Source organism: Nomascus leucogenys, chromosome 10, assembly GCF_006542625.1.
Source record: "Nomascus leucogenys isolate Asia chromosome 10, Asia_NLE_v1, whole genome shotgun sequence".
NCBI lineage: Eukaryota > Metazoa > Chordata > Mammalia > Primates > Hylobatidae > Nomascus > Nomascus leucogenys.
In genome coordinates, this window is record NC_044390.1 from 39,345,723 (window position 1) to 39,371,447 (window position 25,725).

Genomic DNA, 25,725 nt, shown 5'->3' on the forward strand with positions numbered 1-25,725 from the left:
ATTTTGCTCTAAGCAGGTGTGTAATGAGAACAGAGACTATGTTGATAAGAGATCCCTGGGAGCTGGTAATATATTATCTTCTGTAATTTCTTCCAAAAATAGACTTAATGGAAAGAGGATGCATAATATACCCCTTCTCAAAGGAAGCATTCCCCAATACAACAGAAGCAGTCATTCTAAAAACAGCTTTATGGCTCTGCAGTCAATAGCTCTATTTTCTCCCCTTTCACAACTTCCTTCCTTCTGCTATGTAAGAACTTATGTGAGGGCACACGCACATTCACATGTCAGTGCCCACAACTGAAAATGCCCCAAGATCCGCATTCTCATTCAAAGATCTGCAAGATCATCGAAAATTTAATGATCGCTTGACATGACTTAACCTGAGTAATTGATAGTGCTTTTCATTTTATTTCATTTTTTACTCCAACTCCGATCATGTACAACCATGAATTAACCTTGCATTTAATTCAGTTCAGGGAGCAATTTCCAAATGCCTACTATGTTTGAAGTGCTGTATTAGACATAAAGATATACAGGAAACAATGTTCATAAAATATAGGCTGTAAGCAGAACACTTCCCCAAAGATAAAGATGGCACCAAAAGCAGAATCGGAACTCTGGTGTCCAAATTGCTCCCAATTAAACGCCTAAGTTGCAAGTCAGGTTACTTGGTCAGGCTAAGTTCTTGGAACTAAAAATTGCCTAAGATGTTTTCCTTAGCTACTTCACAAACTAGAAGAAGTTCCTCCTGCTCAGGACCACCCAAATGCTTATTAGAAATTGTCCAAAAGTCAATTATTTTCAAATGTGGGACACGTTTTACCTTGAGCGAACAAAAGATATAAAGAGTAGTTAGAGTCACACCTGGTGGCAAAAATTTATAACCTAAAATGTAGCATATTTACTTTAGAAATTATAGAAAAGATATTTTTGAGCTACTCAAAATTAATTGAGTTTTTTTATTTATAAAAATATTTTAACAATTCAGAAAGGAATTTCACGTTTGAGGAATACCAGAGTTTAATAAAAGACAGTAGATGGAAACTTTTAAGGAGGGTCTGCTTGGAAGCTTCTGGGCATTTTCAAGGGCTGGAAATTAATGGCATTCTTTCTTTATTCTGTTAAATTTTACCTCAGAACATATGGTTTCTCTCTTCTCTGATAGTTTTATTGCCAGCCCCACTCTAGAAATATGACAGAATGGCAGAAGAGGGATGGAAGAAAATAGGAAGACCTGTTCTGAAAGGCTGGGAGAGGGTTGGAAGGCCTCAGGAAGTTGCCAAAGACTTCATAACTACTTTTTTTGTTTTTCGGAGACGGAGTCTTGCTCTATTGCCAGAATGGAGTGCAGTGGCAGGATCTCGGCTCACTGCAACCAGTGCCTCCCGTGTTCAAGTGATTCTCCTGTCTCAGCCTCCTGAGTAGCTGGGACTACAGGCACGCGCCACAACACCTAGCTAATTTTTATATTTTTAGTAGAGACGGGTTTTCACCATGTTGGCCAGGATGGTCTCGATCTCTTGACCTCAAGCCATCCGCCTGCCTCAGTCTCCCAAAGTGCTGGGATTACAGGCGTGAGCCACCGCGCCTGGCCAACTTCATGATTACCGATATTTAGAGTGACTTCAGGGATGTGTGTGTGTGTGTGTGTGTGTGTGTGTGTGTAGGGAGGTCTTGCGGTAGGCTGAGGCAACACAGAGGCAGAGGACAACTGGTGATTTGTAACCCCACAGCATTTACAAAATTTGAGTCCCTCTTCCATATTCACTTTACAGCCCAGAAATTAATAACATATTTTAGAAGTTGGGGCTATCTTCAGATACAGCAAAAAGAACAATGGGATTAGAAGTCAGATGAAGAAATATTAAAATAATTTTATATTCTAAGTTGGTTCATTTTAACTGGGCTTCAATAACATGAAGAAGAGTAGGAAGTGGATAAAGCTTCTACCACCCTGAATAAGCCAAGACAAGATGGACCTTCCCTACCCTAAGAGGAATTTAAGTTACTATTAAATAGTATCCTTCCCAAGGTGGGCTGGGGGTGGGGTCAGAGAATGACTTTCCTGGTTTTTTTGTTTGTGTTTTGTTTTGTTTTGTTTTGTTTTTTTGAGATGGGGTTTTGCTCTTGTTGCCCAGGCTGGAGTGCAATGGCGTGATCTTGGCTCATTGCAACCTCCGCCCCGCCAGGTGCAAGCGATTCTCCTACCTCAGCCTCCTGAGTAGCTGGGATTACAGGCATGTGCCACCACAACCGGCTAATTTTGTATTTTTTAGTAGAGACGGGGTTTCTCCATGTCGGTCAGGCTGGTCTCGAACTCCTGACCTCAGGTGATCCACTCGCCTCTGCCTCCCAAAGTGCTGCGATTACAGGCATGAGCTACCGCACCCAGCGAGAATGACTTTCTTAAGGGTGATAAAGTCTGGCATCTCCAATCAGAGCTCTAGAGCTCCCATTTGAAGCCAGAAAATGGCCCTTATGTTGCTGTCCTACCATACTCTTCTAGGTTCCCACAGGGTACGGGAGCCTACAGGAGCTTCAGTTATTCACTAAGTTGTTTGATCTTCAGCCTCAAAATATATTTTGTTGGACTGGCCCAGTGCTGTAGCTGGCAAGGGGAGCTCACTACTGTACCAGCTTAGTCCCTGAAAGCCCAGGAACTGACAGTGGTCTGAATGTAACACAGGGAAGCCCCTAGTGGGTGGTGAGGGTTCCTTCATCAAAGAAACATTCCACTTCCTCATTCTCTCCCCTAACCCCCAGTCTTCAGAACGTCATTTTATATAAATAATAAAAATGGAGCTGCTCTCCTTTGGGAGTGGGAAAGGACCCAGAACCATGTTCTTTTATTTCTTGAGGGGTCTTCTTTAAGAATGGCCATAGGGATTTTTTTTTGTCTTTTTTTACTTGATTGGGCCCAAGTTTACCAACTAAATTAGCAGGAGGACCATGCTGCCCTTCTTTGGGGCACAACAATTGGTGGGGATGAGCAGCTTCCCCTCGTTTCCAATTGAAGAAACTAGGGAAATGGTCATACAATGAAGTTTCCCAAGGTTGGTGTATTAGTCGATTTTCATGCTGCTGATAAAGACATACCCAAGACTGGGAAGAAAAAGGTTTAGTTGGACTTACAGTTCCACATGGCTAGGGAGGCCTCAGAATCATAGTGGTAGGCGAAAGACACTTCTTACATGGTGGCGGCAAGAGAAAATGAGGAAGAGGCAAAAGCGGAAACTCCTGAAAAACCTATCAGATCTCATAAGACTTATTCACTATCATAAGAATAACACAGGAAAGACTGGCCCCCATGATTCAATTATCTCCCCTGGGTCCTTCTCACAACACATGGAAATTCCAGGAGCTACAATTCGAGCTGACATTGGGTGAGGACACAGCCAAACCATATCATTCTGCCCCTGGCCCCTCCAAATCTCCTATCTACCCATTTCAAAACCAATCATGCCTTCCCAACAGTCCCCCAAAGTCTTAACTCATTTCAGCATTAACCCAAAAGTTCACAGTCCAAAGTCTAATCTGAGACAAGGCAAGTCGCTTCCGTGTATGAGCCTGTAAAATCAAAAGCAAGCTAGTTACTTCCTAGATACAGTGGGGGTACAGGTATTGGGTAAATACAGCCATTCCAAATGGTAGAAATTGGCCAAAATAAAGGGGTTACAGGGCCCATGGAAGTCCAAAATCCTGTGGGGCCGTCACATTTTAAAGCTCCAAAGTGATCTCCTTTGACTCCAGGTCTCACATCCAGGTCATACTGATGTAAGAGGTTGGTTCCTACGGTCTTAGGCAGCTCCACCCCTGTGGCTCTGCTGGGTACAGCCTCCCTCCCGGCTGCTTTCATGGGCTGGTGTTGAGTGTCTGTGGCTTTTCCAGACACATAGTGAAAGCTGTCAGTAGATCTACCATTCTGGGGCCTGGGGGATAGTGACCCTCTTCTCACAGCTCCACTAGGCAGTGTCCCAGTTGGGACTCTGTGTGGGGGCTCCGACCCCACATTTCCCTTCCCCATGGCCCTACCAGAGGTTCTTCATAAGAGCCCTTCCCCTGCAGCAAACTTCTGCCTGGGCATCCAGGCGTTTTCATACATCTTCTGAAATCTAGGTGGAGGTTGGCAAACCTCAATTCTTGACTTCTGTGCACCCACAGATTCAACGCCACGTGGAGGCTGCCAAGGCTTGGGGCTTCCACTCTCCAAAGCCACAGCCCAAGCCGTACGTTGGTTCCTTGCAGCCACAGCTGGAGCTGCTGGGACACAGGGCACCAAGTCCGTAGGCTGCACACAGCATGGGGACCCTGGGCCTGGCCCACAAAACCACTTTTTCTCCTGGATCTCCAGGCCTGTGATGGGAGGGGCTGCCATGAAGGTCTCTGACATGGTCTGGAGACGTTTCCCCCATGGTCTTGGGGATTAACATTAGGCTCCTTGCTACTTATGCAAATTTCTGCAGCTGGCTTGAATTTCGCCTCAGAAACTGAGATTTTTTTCTTTTGTATCACATAGTCAGGCTGCAAATCTTCCAAACTTTTATGCTTTGCTTCCCTTATAAAACTTAATGCCTGCCAGGCGCGGTGGCTCACGCCTGTAATCCCAGCACTTTGGGAGGCTGAGGCGGGCGGATCATGAGGTCAGGAGATCGAGACCATCCTGGCTAACACGGTGAAACCCCGTCTCTACTAAAAATAAAAAAATTAGCCAGCCGTGGTGACGGGCGCCTGTAGTCCCAGCTACTCGGAGAGGCTGAGGCAGGAGAATGGCGTGAACCTGGGAGGTGGAACTTGCAGTGAGCCGAGATCGTGCCACTGCACTCCAGCCTGGGCGACAGAGTGAGACTCTGTCTCAAAAAAAAAAAAAAAAAACAAACTGAATGCCTTTAACAGTACCCAAGTCACCTCTTGAATGCTTTGCTGCTTAGAAATTTCTTCTGCAAGATACTCTAAATCATCTCTCTCAAGTTCAAAGTTCCACAAATCTCTAGGGCAGTGGCAAAATGCCACCAGTCTCTTTGCTAAAATATAACAAAAGTCACCTTTGCGCCAGTTCCCAACAAGGTCCTCATCTCCATCTGAGACCACCTCAACCTGGATTTTATTGTCCGTATCACTATCAGCACTTTGGGCAAAGCTATTCAACAAGTCTCTAGGAAGTTCCAAACATTCCCACATTTTCCTCTTCTTGTGAGCCCTTCGAACAGTTCCAATCTCTGCCTGTTGCCCAGTTCCAAAGTCGCTTCCACATTTTCAGGTATCTTTTCAGCAATGCCCCCACTCTCCTGGTACCAATTTACTGTATTAGTCTGTTTTCACGCTGCTGATAAAGGCATACCTGAGACTGGGAAGAAAAAGAGGTTTAATTGGACTCACAGTTCCGCATGGCTGGGGAGGCCCCAGAATCATGGCGGGAGGCGAACGGCACTTCTTACATGGCAGTTGCAAGAGAAAATGAGGAAGAAGCAAAAGTGGAAACCTCTGATAAACCCATCAGATCTTGTGAGACTTATTCACTATCATGAGAATAGCATGGGAAAGACTGGCCCCCATGATTCAGTTACCTCCCGCTGAGTCCCTCACGCAACACATGGGAATTCTGGGAGATACAATTTGAGTTGACATTTGGGTGGGGACACAGGCAAACCATATCAGTTGGTAATAGGAGAATTGCATCTAAAATACACATTCTAAACAAATCTACATGTTCCTTGTCTTTTTCTCTTTTTTTTCTAGATTTTCTATTGTATTTTAGTAGGCCCTTGATGTTTTTGAGGACTTGGCAAGCCCCCAGATTCACAGTCTCTAAACTTAAGAATCCAGGAAATAGTTCACTCAGGTTTGGAGATTTCTCCTGAAACTGTATTACTATCTAGAGGCAAGCGTTTCCTGTGCACATCCTCATACTGCAAGTTAACTCCTTTTCCAGCTTCTACCCAGGACTCATCTCTCACTTCATGGCTATTTTCACAAAGAACTCCCCCACCACTAAAAAATGGTTTTGTTTCTTTAAAAGAGTTACTATGTAAACTCAAATTAGGAAACAAACAAGTCATATTGGGACTACCAGCTATGTATTGGCTCACTTCATCCACAACTAAATGATTTTCTCCCAAACATCATCTTCCCGGAGCCAGAATTCAACTTTGTGCACAAGAAAAGTGACAAATTACTGAATGTCATGGACTTCAGAGTCCATCTTTCGTCATTAAAAACTGGTTGCCTGAGGCCCAAGGTGTTCTTTTAAGAAGCTTTGCATCCTTTGTGGATTGAGGAAAAGCAGGATAATATTAAATAAGCCACAAATAAACAGCAAATCTGAACACTATCTGGTGAAAAGATTTGTTATGTGATTCATATACCTATTCTGCCACCTATTTGATTCCACTGCATGTCCTTCAGTGGTATTGATGGATTCACAGACATTGTAATTCTTATCAATTTAATGGCAAGTAATAGAACATTCTATATCTTCCCACGTGGTTCTCTTTATCTGCCTTCCAGAGTGAGAAAATGGCAGATTTGCATAAATGTTTAAGAATTATTGGATTAGCCTTTGAAATAACATTACATGAATTTAACATTTTTCTTAAATTCTTATTTCATTGGCAAAAATCTGCCCTGGCATCACCTGCCCTTACTACTAAAGCATCTCCTAGGTTGCCAGCTTACTCGTTCTTGCTTCTCAAGTTTGGGATTAATCAACTATAGGTACCCACTTTCTACAATCCTGCTGAAGGCTCCTCTGCATTCACCCACTGTTACGAAAATCAGGCAAGAGCAAATAGGAAAGTGGGTCAGCATATATATGGTTTTCCAATGGGACCACTACCATTTTTTTTTTTAAGTAGATATTTTGCTTAATTTACTTTTGCTTTCTTTTGAGCCAAGAGCTCATGGACTACTGCTGTATTTTCATTCGTGATACGGTTTTATGTACCATTTAACAAGTACACCAAAATGCCAAATGTATATGTTAGGGTGAGTAATAAAGACTTGTTTCTCAGGGCACCAGTCCATATTTTTTATAGTGCTTTCTGTCTTCCATTTTCAGGACTTAGCAAGTCTATGCTGCGCAATGTTCCCAAAGGGATGTGGCTGTAAAATGTGTGAGGTCTGATAAATGTTCTTATCTGATGTTTGCCCATCTTCTGTGGGAAAATTCTATCAGATGAAACAAGACTGTCTAGACCTCCCTTTTCTTTTTCATCCTGCTAAGAGATTTATCAGAACCATACCCCTTCCCTCCTACAGAAACAAATTTTTTACATCTCAAGGTGCTTTGAAAATTGCAGTCAGCCCACTGGTATCTCCAGCTCTACAACATCATTCACCTCACTCCTAAAAATAGGAAATACTGCCAGGAAATGGATGCAAACAACTCTTACATATTTAGTATTATAAATAAGTAACATTGTTACCTTTTCCAGCTATTTCTCTGTTGCCCTTATAGGAGCATCTGTGGTAGAGCATTATAAAGTTACATACAGATGTCATCCATAAGACTATTTTCAGAGTCTCCAGCCTCCTGAAATTTGTCAACACCATTCATCTTGATCTTTACCAAAATCTGAGTTTTGTTTCTTTTCTTAAAAGTTTGAGAGAAGTGCATTCAAGTGTTTTTAAAGCATAAGAAGGTGAAAATTACATTTTTGATGTTTTCAAGGCCGTTTTTCTTATTTATGTCATCACTGCATACAAAGTGGCTGAAAATAAAAAAGTTGAAATTTTCCAAGCATTCAGCGTAAAAAAACTTACAGATTAACTATAGAACTATTTCCCAGTTTCAAAATTAATTAAACGCCACCACCAAGTTTTCTCACCAGCCCTGCTTACATTTCCCATGTGCACATCTCCCCTTTCTAACCAAGCTCCACTTCTCTTTATAAGTCCTTCCATCACAAAATCAAAGGAACATATGATTTCCCTCCAGAACGACACTGCCTTTAATTCATCTGCAAAGGCTGACAGGTACTCTTATGAAAATGAAACCAAAAAGAGGTGAAGAAAGAGACAGAGAAGCATATTTCAAATCATTTCGACCCATTTCTTCATTTTGCTAAGATGAGGAAGGACATTTTGTGGAGCTAACTCAGAAGGCCATTTCACAAGCACTTCACAAGGGCATTTCACAAGAGGGTCTTTGAGAGACAAGGGTTTGAGTAAATTACTTAGAAAATCCAAGTTTAAAAGCCTCCTCTGAGTGAAGAATGGATGTTTTAATTTGACTTATCAAAATTGGATGTTTTCACTGACTAAATTTCTAGATAATTCTTCACTTTTAGAAATTACTGAAAACCTTTCTTTCTCTCCACCTGTTATCAAGTATAAAGTAAATGCTTGTGGAATTGTATTAGGTACTAAAGAGATACACAATAGTAGTTCTTGTCTTTGCTGAGAAACTTAAAGTTTCATCACAGAGACAAGATGAATGTCAAAGAAACAACTAGAGATACGAACAAAGGGCCAAACCCACAGATCTAGGGCTCCATAACTGCACACTCCAGGAAACCCCAGCCTTTTTCAGTTCTTACCGCTCTTTCCTTCCCCTTCTGTCTCTTCCTTGTCCTTCTTTTTCTCAATTCCTTTTCTCCCTTCTGCCTGTTTTATGTGTTTGGCCTGTCAGTGACGCTCACAGGCACTGTTGAGTACTCCGCTTTATGAAAATGCCCATGTTTCTATATCTGCTTACTTGCTTGATTCAGTCATTCACTCATTCCCTCCCTCATTCGTTAAACCAACACTATCTTATAAAGCTCTGTGCTAGAGAGCATGGAGGAAAGAATCCAGACCAGACCCAGATTCGGCCCTGGTTTCACCTCCCTGCAGTCCTAGCTTTTGTCATTTGCTTTTATGGAAGCTGTCAAACACCATGGCTTATTACTTAACTTCTTAGCGGCTCCCCCATTCCAGGGATCTGTGCTGCCTTCTCAACATTCTCACGGCCTCAGTGGCAGGGACCTTAGGCCCTGGGACTCCTCAGATATTTCTGTCTGCTTTTTCTTCCTTCTTTTAACTTCTCCCCCTCCCTCCATGCATTACCACTTAGTGCCCCTGGGGTTCAGCCAGGGGCTCCTAGCTCATCTTTTCCTTCTCTACTTATTCCCTTAGTGCAGCCATAAGGATTCAATTACCACCTATACTCAGATGAGCCCCAGATCCCCATCTTCAGCCCTGACCCCTCTTCCACTTTTCAGTCCCTTATTTCTCAATGTCTACAAAATATATAGGCTAGACACTTCATTGCCATCTAAAACAAACATGTCAAAACCAGATTTTATTCTCTCTCCACCCAAAGGTGCCTCTGCGGGCTACCTCATGTAAGCGTCCCAAGTGCCGCTGCCCCAGCTGCCAAAGTCTACCTTCACCAGCTTCCTCTTTCTATTTATTGTCCCCTTTTCCCTGCATCCTTCCCTCAATTCTTCTACTAAGCCCTTCTAACTCTTTCTCTCTATTATTTTCCCAGACCCAAGACTTCAAGGCTATTTCCATAGCCGAAGAACTCTTCTGGATATTAACTATCTCAAAGTCAAAAAACATATATTCATACACTCAAAAAAGTAGTAAACAGGAAAAGCTTCTTGGGGCATCCTGCACATCCTAAGACTGATCAGGAATAGTTCCTGTCACGTGTTTTCTAGCGATTTATAGAGCATTAAAAAAAAGCTTCAAGCTGGAGTTATATGCGTATTGTTTAAGCTTTTCTATTTACTTAATAGTTGTTTTTATATTATGTTCCCAGGAAGGTACTGGCCTAGCAGACACATTAGAAATAAATGCGGAAAAATGCAGACAAGATAAATGTAACAATGGAATTGCAAGCATATCCATCAAAAGACCTATCTGCAGTCCAGTACATCATGCTGTCAGGAAATTTTGCCTCTGGCTTATCTTCAAGTTTTCCACTTCTTAATCTTCATCCCTTTTTACACTTTTTTTAATATTATTATTCTACCTCCTTGAGATGAATCTAAGAATACCTATCAGTTACTGAACATGGAACCAGCTGCCTCAGACTTGCAGCTTCATTGATCACCAGAACCAATTTGGCTGAGCCCTGGAAAATGTAACGGTCCACTGCACTCCCTTACTGTTCTATGGGGGACTTGTCCAAAGTTGTGGGCCTAGTATAAAAGGATCTTCTTTTCCGGCAAGGATGACAGCACGGTACTCCTCTTAGAATGACTGGACTCTCACCTCCTAGGAAGGTTATTAGTGTGTAGATTATTTAAGACTGATGGTCACCCATTCCCCCTTTCCCTCCAGTACCCCGGGTTAGGTCATTTGGATGCTCAGTTAAGTCATCTCTAGAGGCGTGGTAGAGAAGAGGGGGAAGCAAGGTTAATACGAATTAACTATCTTGATTTTGCCAATTTGCTATTACTAAGAATCTGTTAATAGAATGTGGAAATTTTTAGCAAAATCTATTTGGGTTAATACCCAAATGTCCAATATTTAAACCCAAAGAGTAACTCCACACAAAAAAATGTAAGTCAAGGTAGGTATTCAAAGGTGCATCCAAAGAAATAGCTGGAACTAGTAAAAGTCATGGCAGCCCATCTGAAGCTGAGAATGAAATGTTACTGACAAACTGCACAGAGGATAAAAATACAGGAAAATACCAATGGAATGAGAAAGGAAAGTCATGTGATATTACATGGCACTGAAGTGACAGAGACAGTGAATACTTTTTAAGCATTTGTTTTATGAAATCAAACCACACCACAGCCACACTGTGATTTCTGCAAAAAGGTGGATCCCTGTATGAGAACGACTGGAGTTCAGCCCACCCTCTACTCTCTACGCTGTCCCCCCAGGCATGGCTCTGCATGTGCCTAGAGTGAGTACCTTTTTCAAATTCGCACAAGGGTGCCATATGGGGTAGCAGTGAAACTGCATCTTGGGATGCAGACTTCAGTTGGAAACATAAGAAAGAATAACCCAGTGTTTTGAAATGATCTGAAAGACACCTGATAGGTTTCTATATTGGAGAAAGCCACACATAAGGCTCATAGATGTAACGGACAATTCCTCAAGGTGAAAATAAGATGAAGAGCTATCCTGGACTCCTCCAATGACAATTCAGTGACTCCTTTTGATACTGTTTCTCAGAGATGTTTTCTTCTTGGAGCTGGTTCTTGGTAGTAGACTGTCCTGTGGATATGACATCGGGATGGGGCATATGGCATGAATACCTCAGAAGAGATCTAGTGATGGAACACTAATAGACATTTTTTAGACCAGGCGCGATGGCTCACGCCTGTATTCCCAGCACTTTGAGAGGCCAAGGTGGGTGGCTCACCTGAGGTCAGGAGTTCGAGACCAGCCTGGCCAACATGGTGAAACCCCATCTCTACTAAAAATACAAAAATTCGCTGGGTGTGGTGGTGGGTGCCTGTAATCCCAGCTACTCAGGAGCCTGAGGCAGGAGAATTGCTTGAACCTGGGAAGTGGAGGTTGCAATGAGCTGAGATTGTGCCACTACACTCCAGCCTGGGCAACAAAAACAAGACTCTGTCTCAAAAACAGCAACAATAACAACAACAAACAACCAAAACATTTTTTAAAAAGCATGTTGCAGGGGGATGAATAAAGACAATTATTTCAAATTCTCCACATTGTGTTCAACCCTAGGCTCCATAAGTGCCAGGAAATAGTGACCTGATATAGAAAAGAGTATAACGAAAGGGAAGAGGAAGGGTAACCAACACTTCTTAGAGCACTGATGACACATCAGGAACACTATACACATCAGCTGTGATGGGGACCCTGTGAGACAGGTCTCATGAACCCCACCTGACAGATGAGGGAACTTATGTTCAGAGAAGTCATGAGCTCTGAGCGGGGTCAAATAGCTAGTGAGTAACACGGCCCAGATTCAAACCTAGGTCTAACTACAAAGTCCATATTCTTTCAATTACACCCTGCTGCTTATTAAAAGGCTGAATAATACGCCTTACGAGAAAAAGTTAAAGGAAGTTCTATAACTCATGCTTGATAAAAAAGACTGAAAAGTGATATAATGTTTTTGAAGTACTGTCTAGGAAGGACTAACCTAAAGGATGGTAACCAGCTCTTTTGAAATGGGCTCTGAAGAAATAAGAATAGGAAATGGGCTTCAACTGCAACAAGAAGGCAAGTTTCCTTACCAGAAGGATTGCAGTTATTGGATTCAGTGGCTGAGGAAGACTGTGGGATCTTCTTCCTGTGCAGAAGTCAAGATGACTGACCCCGGAGAAAAGAGGAGAAGTGAAGTTTGTTTAAAATGGGGAAGACCACTGAAGGAGTTGACCAGAGAAAAGGAAGGAGAGGCAAACTGCTGCAGAATGGTACCAAATGGCAGAAGGAAAAAATAGCACAAAATGGCGGAAGGAATGGAGGAACAGAAGAACTGTTGTATGGAGAACTACACAGAAAACAAAAGACTCATGATTATAAGTAATTAATTAAAACATTTTTGTTTTAATAACGTCTAGTGTAACTGTGCTTGTGAAGCAAATTCCTACCACATCTCCTCTGAAGGTATTTTCAAACAATATAGATTTTTTATCCGAGTGGAAGAATTTAAGAGTGGTCCTGCCTCAGAGCAGGGACACAGAAGTGCTAAAGGACTGCTTTGAGAGTTTTTGTTTTGTTTTGTTTTAAAACAGCTTCTTTTTTAACTTTATATTTATATAGATGAGCAATGTTCTCATTTTAGAAACTAAAATGCCCCATTCGGCATGATCATCCTATGACAATCCACATTTTAGACTTGTGAAAACTGTGAGCCAGAGAGGAAGAGGGACTCATCCAGTAAATAGCTGATGGAGCTATGGCTTGACATTAAATCCAGGAAGAGATTCCAAATCCAGGATTCTTTCCAAAATCAAAACCTATGCTTTCAAACACATTCTGAGGGTTGGCTGTCTGTGAACAATACCTCCTCAGGTTGTTCCTTTAACTTCAATGTGAATCACTTATAACTGCTAAATAAAACTGATAATTCAGCATGAACAGGACAATGCAAAGGACCCAAGTATCTAGGACTCCCCTGCCACTCTACAGATTGGAGGAAATGAGTTTCAGAAGGGTTCTAGACAGAGCAGGAAGCAAGGTCTAGAAGCTTTTGTTCTTTATTTTGCTGAGGCCCACTATGAAGAGTGCTCCCAGGGGACGTTATTTCTTTCATTTGCATATTCATTCATTTATTTAAATTTAAAACAGATGAGGTCACGCTTTTTGGCCTATTTTTGCAGCACTGAAAATTTTTAAAGCTGTGCACTTAATGGAGAAATAAATGACAGAATATAAAAATATATCAAGTTCACTTTAACATAAAAAATTTGATTAGCTTACCAAAATAATATGCATATTTTAAAAAATTTAATATTTATCATTTACCTGAAGAATCATTCTGTGAAGTATGGTAAGGGTTGCAAACTATTGGGTGTTTAGGAATTGTAAAGAGAACATAAACAGAAAGACTAGTGGCAAGATACAGTTAATACAGTATCTAAATCAGGGATCACCAGCCTGAAGCTCTGTAAGTGTAGATATGGCCAGATCCATAGAGAGTAGACTTTTAGTATAGAGATGCCACTATCATAGTTTCATTTCTGTTTGGCCATGCTTGTAACATAATTTTTAGAATGGAATTGTTAATAAACATACAGTTAAATGTGGTGAACCCCACATCTTGGAGATTCAACAATACTGACCATTTACCATGGTAAGTTCTTATTTCTACACGGATGCTCTGGCTCCGTGTGTGCATAAGGGGCACTTAGAGAATAAAGGATTTCATCATCTCGGGTATGACAAGAAAGACCAAAAGGGGTCCCAAACGTAATTCCGTTTGGTATTGATGAAAATTCTAATGACTGAATGCTCATTAGGAGGATTGGCTTTTGGAATAAGCTGTGTTTGTGGAATCGAACATGCTAAGATAATAGAAAAAATGGACAACTTAGAGCATATGACCCGGCCTTGCTTCGTGGATCTTAATCTTGCTGTCATCACACAGCTTTCCTTGGAGTCCTGCCAAGCAATGTGCCAGCAGAGAAGCTGCTCTGTTGAGCAGAGGATGTGGATGCTAACTAGCCTATCACCTGTTTCCAGGGAAGACTGAAAGCATATTAAGGTTTTTAGAAGGCTGAACCTCTCAACAACCAGCCCATCTCAAAGATCTTGCCCATTGCTGCAGAATCTGTGGGGGCTCTAATGCTGAAAGGATAAAGGTGAATAGAGAATGGGGTGGAAGGAAGGCTAAACACCACCTCTCTTAACCACTGGCATTCAGCGACTACTAATTGCTACTAACTGGTCTATACAGTTCAAAAACTTGAGTTGAATTTGCGCCTTTGAATTCTGTCAACGCTTGGAACAAAGGGTATTTAGCCCCCCTTTTTTTATAAGTCAAAAGGAAACATATAAGAAACCAAAAGAAAACTATGGAGATGTGCATTTCAGTTTAAGTTGGACAGTACTCCAAGAACTAATAAGATGTTTAAAAATAAAAAAAGGAGAAAACTGTAAAAAGTGTCTGAGGACCTAGTACCCCAAGTTCCTACGAGAAGATGTCATGAAAACTCAGGGACCACAGACACTGAACGGAGAGAAATGCATGCAGGAGCAAAGAAAAACAGCAAAATCTTATGTAGAATTATCAACTACATGCGTTTATATTCATGGCTAAAGATACAGAACATCTTACTCAATAATCTATAACATTGGGATGACAGAACATATGTGGTAGGCGTGAGGAGTGCGTACGGTGTAAAGATTTTTAAGTGAGATATAAAAGATTTAATGCAGTACCTCGGTCAGCAGTGACTATTGTTCATGACTGCAATATTAGTCTTTGAGAGAATACTTGGATTATTGAACAAAAAAGAAAAAGACCTGGAGAAGGTATCTGCTTTTGGTGATGGGGACCTGTTTCATGAGAATGGTTAGGCAATGACTGAATTAAGAGACTGAGCAGAGGCCCCTTCCCCTGACTAAGGGCAGAGAAAGGAGCATGTTTTCAGCTGTGGCTGGGTAAAAATGAGTGTAAGAACCACCTGGAACACAAAGAGGGGAGGTGGACAGGAGCCTCGTCTTCATTGCTTTGGTCTTTAGCTCCTCTAGTTTTCTTCTCTAGTGTATGCTCTCTCTCCTTCCTTCCTCTCTACCTCTTTTCAATATATCCTTTGTGCTGTTAGCTTTATTTGCCCTTTTGACTGGTCCTAGTGAACGTATTCTGTACATTCAACATCCAAGATGATGTGCATGCAGCAATCTCCTAAGAGAGGACTACGCGAGCCAAATAGGTCACCAAGCGTGTGAATGTGGAAGCCAGAGTTCTCCACCTGAACAGCTGAGTTTGCATGTGTTTCCCCCTACAGGCTTAAAATGTAACATCTTGGTCCTCTAAGCAGGGTATAAAACTATGTTCAATGGATTTACGGAGATGAGGTTCTATCTCCATATTCATGCCCGTGGATGTGCTACTCCTACATTCATGTCTATATAGGCAAAAAAAGAGGCAAAGACATCAGGTTTGAGGCTTGCTGGTTTTTGGTTAAATTAGGTCAAAGCTCCCTATTTTTCTTCATCATCCCTTTTTTTGTTGGTTGGTTGGTTGGTTTCTAAATAGACTCCTTCAGATAATGACATCTCTTTCCCACTTCACCCCTAGCTTTAGATATTTTTCATTCTCAAGTTAGCCTGAGAGAATAACAGGATTTCTAACTTTGTCTTCCCTATGACTGAAAAATTCAAAATATGCCTGTAAAAAGATTAAATGGAAATTAGGGATGCTAAATATTCCACATTACAGGAATAAATCAGAGATTAAAAAAAAAAAAGAAGGCAATCTGTAGTTTAAATTTCCTGCCTGCAGGGCACGCTACACCTTACATCCTTTTAAATTCCAAAGGTAATATAATTTATATTAAATGGGGCAGGTCCCAGCAGAAATTTGTGCTGGCGCCAGACAAAACAATTACTTTGATGTGCACTTTTGAAAGTATTGTGGCTCCCAGGTATGGGACTTACATACAAACAGTAGAGATTTAGATGTACTTTCTGTTATTAAAATTATTACATTGCTAATGTGTGATTATTGAGCATAATAAGCAAATTAAAGGTAATCTATTTACTTTAAAAAAATTAGATCAACAGTTAGAAAGTAAGAAAAATTAAAGTCAGACAGTCTCATAGTTTGCTAAGCTACAATTTCCTAGAAAAGAAAGCAAAACAAATCTTCTGCCAGCGGATGTGTTCAGAAGTAAGCCTTTTTAAGATGATGGTAGGATATATGTTGTAAAGGTAATTATAGTGGAATTCAGGTGGGGCCAAAGTAGATCAAGATTAGAGTTTTGTAACAAAAAAGGCCTTTTGCTGTAGTTGACCACATTGCAGAAACTCCTCAATCTATATGGGAGTTGGGTTGCAAAAGTCTGTTTGTGAATTGACTATCGGGAAAGCAGAATAAACTTTCTTACTAAAATTACAATGGTTAAAAACATAGGCATCTATTAAGTCCCCATTAGATGCCAAGGAAGAAGTTAAAGATGAAAGTTCCTTCAAGGAAGAAATAGTTGCATAAACAAATAATTTTAACACTGTGCACTAAAATAGCTGTGGATAAACGAAGAGAGGACCATCTAACTCTACTTCCCAGCAACTACTGGAGACATATGAAACTCATTTTGAAAATGTAAAAAGGGTAATAACAAAGAGAAAGGCAAAGGAAAAAAAAGAAAGGATGTGAAGGGAAATATCTGGAAGACAACTGAATGAGACTTTGAAGAGATGAGGAAAAATCTAGAGATGTTGGAATGTATGAGTAAGAAATCACAGAGTAGAACAGACAGACTGGAGAATAGAACTACAATATGTGTGTGTGATATGCCGAGCTAAGGAGAACGACTCATGCCAACAGTTCCCCATAGCTGTTCCCAAGCGGGAAGGGGAAACCCAGCCTGTATACAGGCTGCCCTTCACATGTAATGTCTGTTTGACAGTCAGGTACAAGTAATGTAAAGTGTGCTTTCCATGCAATACCGTAACTCACCATGAAAATAAGTTAATCTTCAACAAAATTATACCAAACTTAGGCAAATTCTTGGTCCACTTGATTGTCTAATTTGGCCTTCTTTTCTCCACAAAGAGTGTGTGGTTTCCTCTAACTGTTTAATTGGCAGACTCTATGGATATCTCAATTTTATTTAAAGGACAAAGATTTGAGTAATTAAGTGTAAAGAGAGAGTCAAACTACCTTTGCAATGGTTGAAAAGCAATGGTACAGCTGAAATGGACTGCCAAAATGAAACTTAGGTCACACAGTCATTGAAACCACCCAGAAGCAGTAGAAGGACTAGAAATTATGTTGGAAACCCAATTACATCATTACTATCCAGTGCAGCTGCTTAATCCCATGTCTACCACTTCCCAGAACCATGCGGCCACAACAGGATTGTTACCTAGAAACATCCTTACTTGAAAAATTAAGCACTTGTCCAATAATTTCCTGTTAATCACCAATTTCCCTAAATGTTGGCTTGTGTGCCTTGTAAGTGGCCACCCTATCTTTCGGTTCCCTATTCTCAAATCGCTGTCATTGATGAAGAACTCCCCCAAAGAATAGGCCTCCTAGGTCCTTCCAAAGAGGGGCATAGACTCCTCTCTGAATTGCTTTTTTATGCTAGTTAATTGACTGTTGAGTGATCCCCTAACTTTGGACAAACGCTGAGAGGTCCAGAACTCTCAGCATATGACTATCAGAGCACTTTACCTCCCATTTTTTTTTTTTTTTTTTTTTTTGAGACAGAGTCTCTCACTCTGTTGCCCAGGCTGGAGTGCAGTGGCATGATCTCGGTTCGCTGCAACCTCCGCCTCCCTGGTTCAAGCAATTCTCCTGCCTCAGCCTCCTGAGTAGCTGGGATTACAGGCATGCGTCACCACACCTGGCTCATTTTGGTATTTTTTTTGTTTTTGTTTTTAGTAGAGATGGGTTTTTACCATATTGGCCAGGCTGGTCTCAAACTCCTGACCTTGTGATCCACCTGCCTCGGCCTCCCAAAGTGCTGGGATTACAGGCGTGAGCCACCGTGCCCGGCAACCCCTTTTTATTGAAGTTAACAGTTCACATGCTTGGCTCCCACTTGTTTTCAGGTACAGGGAATGCCCATACACCTTTGGAGTCAAATGCTAGCCTTGCACAGGTCCTGGCACACTGGAGGTGATCAGTAATTGGAAAAGAAACCCATTTCCACAGGGTCTTGATCTTTAATGTTTGTAGCAATTAGGACACTATATTTGACGTTGAACCTCCAGAATAACTATTAGACAATAACATCAGCTCCTAAACTTGTAATATCTTATAAGCGTGGTCTCTGCCCTCAAAGAACGTACAGTCTAAACAAAGAATAACAAAAAAACTTAAAATCCTTACTCTACAGAACTTAATGTTTAGCATAATTTGTTATTTTTAACCTTTTTCTTTATGATCTTCTTCTCTAATACCCTGTTTCTTTCCCCCTCTACCCTTCTAGTGGGTACCACCAGCCCTAATCAGCATTAAACAAAAACATCCCCAGGAGTATTCTATGAGTTGAACTAACTCACCACCCGGATTCTAAATGCTGATGGTAGGGAAGACTAGAGAGTCACCTTCTCGCTGAAGTATGGGAAGTGAAACAACATACTAGCAAGACACTTGTGCTTGGCTTTTTCCTTCTAAAGCTACAGAGCCCATGAATAAACACAAAGACGTACCTAAACACTTATTAATGAACGTTGCTGGGCTACTGTGGACCCATTTCTGTAGAAATCAACCTTCAAGAGCTCACATAAAATGGCAACAAATCTGTATGCCCATAAGATGCTATCATCAGAGGCACTGACCCCCCAAGTGACCCCTGACAGTCCCCTCGCCTCTCCCACAAGACTTCCAAAGGAACGCCCCTCCAGCCATTGTTATGTGTGACCTCATGGCAACTTCCCGACATGAGTTTAGCTGCAGGCTGATGTCTGAAAGTTCACGCACTATAAAAACTGGTTTATTGGATGCAAAAGAGAATTAGGACTTCAAAGACTCTTACTCTGTCAAATTAAATTAACATATGGAACAGCAACTAAGCTATGATTGGTATTCATAGCATCAGCTCTTTGGTAAGGCTCTGGCTGGTTTTTAATGCAGCTTGTTCACTGTTTTAAGTGAACTATTGCTGATCTAATCTGGTTACTTAGAAGAATATTTAATGACGTGGGAAACAATATAATGTGAAGTGTAAAGAGCTGAATACAAAATTACACATAAGGTATAATCCATATTTTCTAAATGAGACTCTATATTTAGCTTTTAAAATTGTTTACTTCATAGATAAAAAATTTACACTAAAATATTAAATCTGATTTCTTCTGAGTAGTAAGATTCAACAATTTTATTTTATTCCTTCAGCTTTTATGAATCATCTAAAATTTCTAAAGAGAATGTATTAGTTTAAGAATATATGTGTCTTTAAGGAAAGTATTTTTTAAAGAAAAATATTCCTTATGTAAGGAGAAGCATGCAAAGAGTATTGTGCATATACAGGGCAGGCACTGTCATGCACACTGTGTGGCTATTCTCAGAAGAAGTGGAGTTGAGTGATGACATGTCTGTGCCGTGGAGTTAGTGTCCACACACAGGTTTGGACATGAGGCATTTTATTTGTCTTCTGCTTTTTCTTTCTATTCCTCAACCTATAAAACTGTAATAATGAACAATCAAAATATTTGAATATTGGTAATTTTTTTTCCATTTTCTTTTTCTTCTGGAAGAGAGCTTGGTTTCAAAATACAATGGAATCCCATAGAAGAAGCTTGATAAACACGTAAACAAAATTAAGCAGAATAAAGCATGAGAAAGACAATATTAAACAATTTTTTTTACTTACGAAAATGGCAATTTCATTTGGTTTAACTGACTATATCAATATTGTTAATCATACAGAAAAATGCCCATTTTAGTATTCATCCTTATTTTCTATTGTGTGTGTGTGTGTGTGTGTGTGATAAAGTCAATTCATTATAACCTACTCCCAAAATAATCAGAAAGCCATGCCTCTAAGAAATAAAAATTAGGACATGCATTTCAAAGACTGATATAAATGACTTTCTATTTATCTGCAATTAAAATAAAATTTTTTTTTTGAGATGGAATCTTGCTCTGTTGCCCAGGCTGGAGGGCAGTGGTGCGATCTCGACTCGCTGCAACCTCTGCCTCTCGAGTTCAAGCAATTCTCGTGCCTCAGCCTCCCAAGTAGCTGGGATTACAGGTGCCCGCCACCATGCCCAGCTAAATCTTGTATTTTTAGTAGAGATGGGGTTTCACCATGTTGGCCAGGCTGCTTTTGAACTCCTGACCTCAGGTGATCTGCCCACCTCGGCCTCCCAAAGTGAAAAAAATTTTCACTCTATACAGTTTCACTCTATAATTTACCTAACCAAAAGCTGACTTGGCTGTAGAGTTATATATATGTAAGATGTTTAAGAGTTTTAAAATAAGTAATTAATATCATCAAACTAGCCAGAAATTTAATTTTCAAAATGTCAAAAACAATTATTTGAATCAATTAATAAACACATCATTCAGAATCATCAAATCAACCAGTTGCACATATCAGAACTATTCTCTTGCACCTTGTTTTATTCATTTATAAAACAGTAATTCTTTAGTTGTAAAGTTGCAGCAAAAAAATCAGTTAAAGAACATTTGCTAAGGAACTGGAGAAGGTGGCTTGCACTGTCTTGATTCTGGATACTTTCTACTGTGGAAAAACAAGACAGGTCCCAATTCTATGTGGAAAGGGCATACTGATAATTGTGTGGTGCTTCATATTAGAAGCCATTTAGAAATGAATTGCTCTGCAGCTTCAATTGTTAGATAAGTCTATAATCTAGAGGTAGACCGGGTGACTGCGGTGCTTTGGTCACTCAATGAGCCAAGGAACACACTGGGTGGAAGCAGTATGCCCAGATTCTAGGCCCACCCTCTCAACCCATGAGTTAATTCTATGACGTTGAACAGATCTGTCAGACGTTCCTGGCCCAGGGCCTCTGGAAAATGAAGCTAATGATTTAAAGTTCTCTCTGATTAACTAGTGCTTTACAACTTACTGTACAAATTCAAGATATTATCATTACTGCTCATGGATCACTACGCGATGTGTTTGGTTTTGTTATTTACTACTACATACTGACAAATATAACCCCACTTCCCCCAAATAAAACATTTCCTCTTTATCTCCACTAGGAAATCAAGTGGCTCTAGGCCGTTACCACGAATGTAAATTTGCCAGTGTTGGGTCTTATTTCATTCCAGCAACAAAAATGGATGTTATCTGTTATCTGCTAGTTATCCACAGAAGCCTACTTCTCACCAATCAAAAAGCCAAAAGACGTGACATAACTCTGAGTTCAGAAATTCTGTGATCAAATCCCTGTTCTTCCTCAGAATGAAGAAGCACTACTCTTGGAACACAAACAGCCTCTGTAGGTCCACGGATACAGTGTTTGACAGGCCGGTCAGAAACATTTTGCTAACATTTAACCTAAAAGAAAATACTCACTGTGATGTCTCGAACCTTTTACCTTGGATCCTTCTCACAGTGGGTCCTGTTTACCAGAGACCCTTGCTCTGCCCCCACCTCTCCGGCGATGTCTCAGTATGTTCATTCTGCTCCTGTGACTACAGTCTTTTTGGCTTTCCCTAGAAGGTAATTTTTTCCCCACTCAGATCCTTTTACTGTGAGCCTATGCATTTCTCCAAAGTTTCCTAATAGTCTGCAATTTATGTTACTCAAACTGATGGCTGAAAAATCAATTGATTTAAAATCCTACAAGTCCCTTTATTTTCTAGCATCCATTGACCACATATACATTTAACTTTATGGCATTTGTTTTTAGGAACTGCTTTAGTGAAGTGACACAAGTTTCAGTCTTTTCAATCAGCAAAGCCATTAGTCCCAAATTGTATATTTGGTGGAGAATATGTTTATATGTATATAAACACATTCTAGACCAAGAGACAATGACATATAAAGCAGCTGAAGGGAAATGGTATTCCCAGTGACGTCTCATATCCTGGTGCTTGTTTCTTTAAAAAAACAAACAAACCAAAACAAACAAACAAACAAACAAAAAAACTAGGGCAACATTTAGACCAATATATACAAATAATGTATTCTCTTTCTTCTTTTAGATCCTACTTCAGTTTGCTTTATTTTCTTTCTAATACTACTACTTGGTTTATATAACTATCTCACTCTACAAAATTTAGATATAAAATTTTGAATTAGTACTGGTAAGTACTAATTAGTACATTGATATTTTGTATGGGACAAGAGGAGAGTGAGGAAGTTGGAATTATCTTGGGCCACACTGTGAGTTTCAAAATTAAATCCTGTAGTATCAGCAGGTCAAAAATTTGGTTGTATCAGAGATGACTAATGACATCAGAATATGGTTCTCTACTTTCTTCTGAATGTAAAAAGATACCAAAACATACTGTCTGTTCCATTTCCTCATTTCTGGGCAGCTGTTTTCTCAGACTCTGCTATCTACTGCAGAAAATGGATCTGGCCATCCAGCTGTCACTTAGTTTTATTCTCACACTTGATGAAAGCATTTCCCCAGGCCCAGTGTGTGTTCAGTAATTTAAAGGAATATAATTTTTGATTGTTTTCTTTTTCAAGGGCTCTTGGGGTAAAACGTTTTTTCAGAAAAGACAGAGAATTTTTGAGTCAGAAAAACCTGAACTCAAATCTCATCTTCATCATTTATTACCAGTATAATGTCTTATTTTTGTGTAAAATGAGGGTATTATAACTGAGCTCACAGAGATTTTCAAAAGATTAGTTTTGAGGAATGTGCCTGGTATAGAATGTAGCACATAACAGGTGTTCAATATTGTTTGTTTATTATTATCTATGGAAGACAAATTAAGATGATCAACGGTCTTCACAAATTCATGTCAGTTCTCTTAAGAAACTGAAAGTGGCTCTTTAGCTATTTATTTGGAAAGAAAAAAAACTCTTAAAAGTAGGATGATCCATATTAGAGTAAACATTTAAGCTCAACCTGGGAAACACGCACCAAGTCCTCCTGATATTGGTGCAGAGCCCAGGACAAAGTTTGCTACATAGTTGTTTCTCAGAGAATAAACTAAGGAAAGTTTTTATAAAGTAAGTTAATCAACACCATCCATTTTTACTATATTTGAAAAACATTTCTATGGTTCTCACATAAAACACTTCGTTTTCACATACTTCAAAATATTAAGTTGGTGGAGATCATGTTTCTTAGGCTTGGGTGTGTGTGCGTGTGTTTTACTTTGTTTGAAAAGTTCTGCTTGTGTCCTTCGAATAACAAGGATCTAAAAATAGGACTCAAGAGAAAATTGTGGGGGATTTATGGATTCATGTCATAAGGCGTCTATTGTCTTCCATTATCTAGTAAATGTTTAACGTCAGGATCTCTGGGAGAAAAAACAATGTGCATATATACATATTCATAAGTTTATTATAAAATTAGTGATTTAAGGAATGTTTAGTAAACAATTGACAAGTGATAATAAAATATGTAATACTCTGTTTTCAAATTCCATACACCTGTAACTTGTTTCACTTGCTATTTCTTGCAAAATTCAGTATCAGTTTTTGTAATTCTATCACCAACAACGGTGTCACAAAATCAGACAACAAATAAATGCTTGGTGACTATTCATTTCAGCAAAGAAACAGCTCATGTCATTAACAAATAAGTGCAGTTTCAACATGAACATTGGTTGATATTTACATCAATAAGTAAAACCAAAGTGAAACAGTGAAATCAGAGCTTTACTCATTCATTAATGATGTGAGTGACTTCTTTGCTAAACCGGATGATAGTTTTTGAATATCCAAAGAATATTTCCTTAAATGTTTTATGCTATTTATAATGTAAAGGCTGCAGATATAACACTTTATTAAGTTTAACTTGCATTATTAAAATGTTCTCAATAATTTTTTAAAGTCTAGACAATAATCAAAACAACGTGTCAAGTCCTATTTGTAGCATTTGCCAATTTCTGTGGTGTAAATGCTCCTACCATGGTCAATTTCAGCTGCCAACGTGTCATCATTAAACACAGAGCTGGAAAGAAATGGGAGGTGGCACACCATTATCTAGTATTTCTCCACATAGATACAATAAACATAAATAACATCAAGAGCATAAATAATAGTAAAGTCCAGAAGAATAACTTGGAAATCATGAGCTTTACACATTGCCTGTTTTAAACATAATTTATTTAATTATACATTTATATATGTTAATTTTTAGTAATGGCTATGTTTAACAACCAGCTCCCAAACTTCCTAAAAATGTAACAGTTGGCTCCAACCTGCCTCTAGCACACCACAAAATCTCCCTTAAAAACAATGGCCAGTTTGGGTATGTTTAGCTTTATTAACTCAATTGAGTGAGTGTTCAGTAATTACCAGCGCTTGTACTACAAAAATTGGGCTTATTTTGTTCCTAGTGGTCTTTTAGAGAACAAGAAAAAATAAAATTGTCTCTGTGGTCTCCACACCCCGCTCTATGCATTCACTGCAGTCCACAGTGCTGGTCAGTCCCCTTTGATACACTTGGTCCTTGGCTAGAGGCTGCTGTGAGCTTGCTGTGGCTACTAAGAGGAAAAGTTAATGACACTTGTCTGGTTTCTACCTGAACCAGGTTCAAGATTCGGGTCTGGTTCTCGATTCAAGATTCTGCTCTCTGGCATTCAGCTATGCTGTGACCTAGGAACAGATTCTATCTCGCTTGAAAACACCCTGAAAAGGAGTCCAGGGGAGAAGCAAAACTAAAAACAAGCTCCTTGGAATAGTAGCGTGCCATTTAGTCATGTAAGATCTAGCATTTTCTTAACAAAATCTTCATGTACAAATTTAGAGTGCATTAAGGCCCTCCTAGAGAATGCAGAGAGGCTGATAATTAGTGGCCTTTCTCTCTAATGGAGAGGTAGTTATGATTGAAATAATCCAAGGAGACCTCAATTCGAACAAATCATTTTCACTGACTACAGAGTAAACATGACCTAATTTGCTTACAGCAGTTAGAAGAGTAATGTAAATTACATATACAAGATAATCTAAAATAATGAAGTCATTATCTTATAAGTATTAAAATATTACCCTATCCTATAAAGATTTTAAAACCACGAAATACTCAGATGATTGAGACAAAAGTTTTCCCTCCTCTTTTGATTTTATGATTCGCTTAAATTCCCTGCATAGTTGCCTTGGTGTCTAACTTGAGTAGTAGAAAAAGCCCAAGTGTCAGGAAACTACTCAGGTAGCAAAAGTGCTGGCAGGTAAAATGTGATCCATTCGTTTGGAACTAAAAATATCATCTTTCCTAAGATGCAGTGGGATATCTGTAAATTAAAATGAAAACTATCCAGAGATAAAAGAGCTTCAATTCTCTTCATAAAAATAGCGCAACCTGGGAGATAATCACTTTCTTCCTCAGAATATAAGATCCTAAAGGGTACAGCCCATGGTAAAATGTCTAGAATGCAGAGCACAGTCTAGAGTGAGTTAGGCTTTTCCTTAACCAGCATTCGGAAAGCTGGTCAGAAGTTTCCAGTTCCTTTCCCAGGCCAGAATTCCTCTCATCCAGAGATAAACTTGATTCAAACCCTCATCCCCCTCTACTCCAGCCTTCTGCAAT

The 25,725-nt window shown here is 39.8% G+C and overlaps 1 protein-coding gene across 3 annotated transcripts in view; it reads right to left on the bottom strand.

Annotated features, from left to right (window-relative positions):
- Positions 1-25,725, bottom strand: part of HMGA2 (high mobility group AT-hook 2) — a 140,967-nt gene that overhangs the window by 40,769 nt on the left and 74,473 nt on the right. Inside the window, exon 4 of one of the 3 annotated variants that reach the window (XM_030820041.1) lies at positions 10,689-11,157. The exons of the other annotated variants lie outside the window; for them this stretch is intronic. Coding sequence (XP_030675901.1) covers positions 11,086-11,157 — 72 coding nt within the window. The 3' untranslated portion in view covers positions 10,689-11,085. Of the gene's footprint in view, positions 1-10,688; positions 11,158-25,725 lie in introns of those variants that run through there. 3 annotated transcript variants of the gene reach the window in all.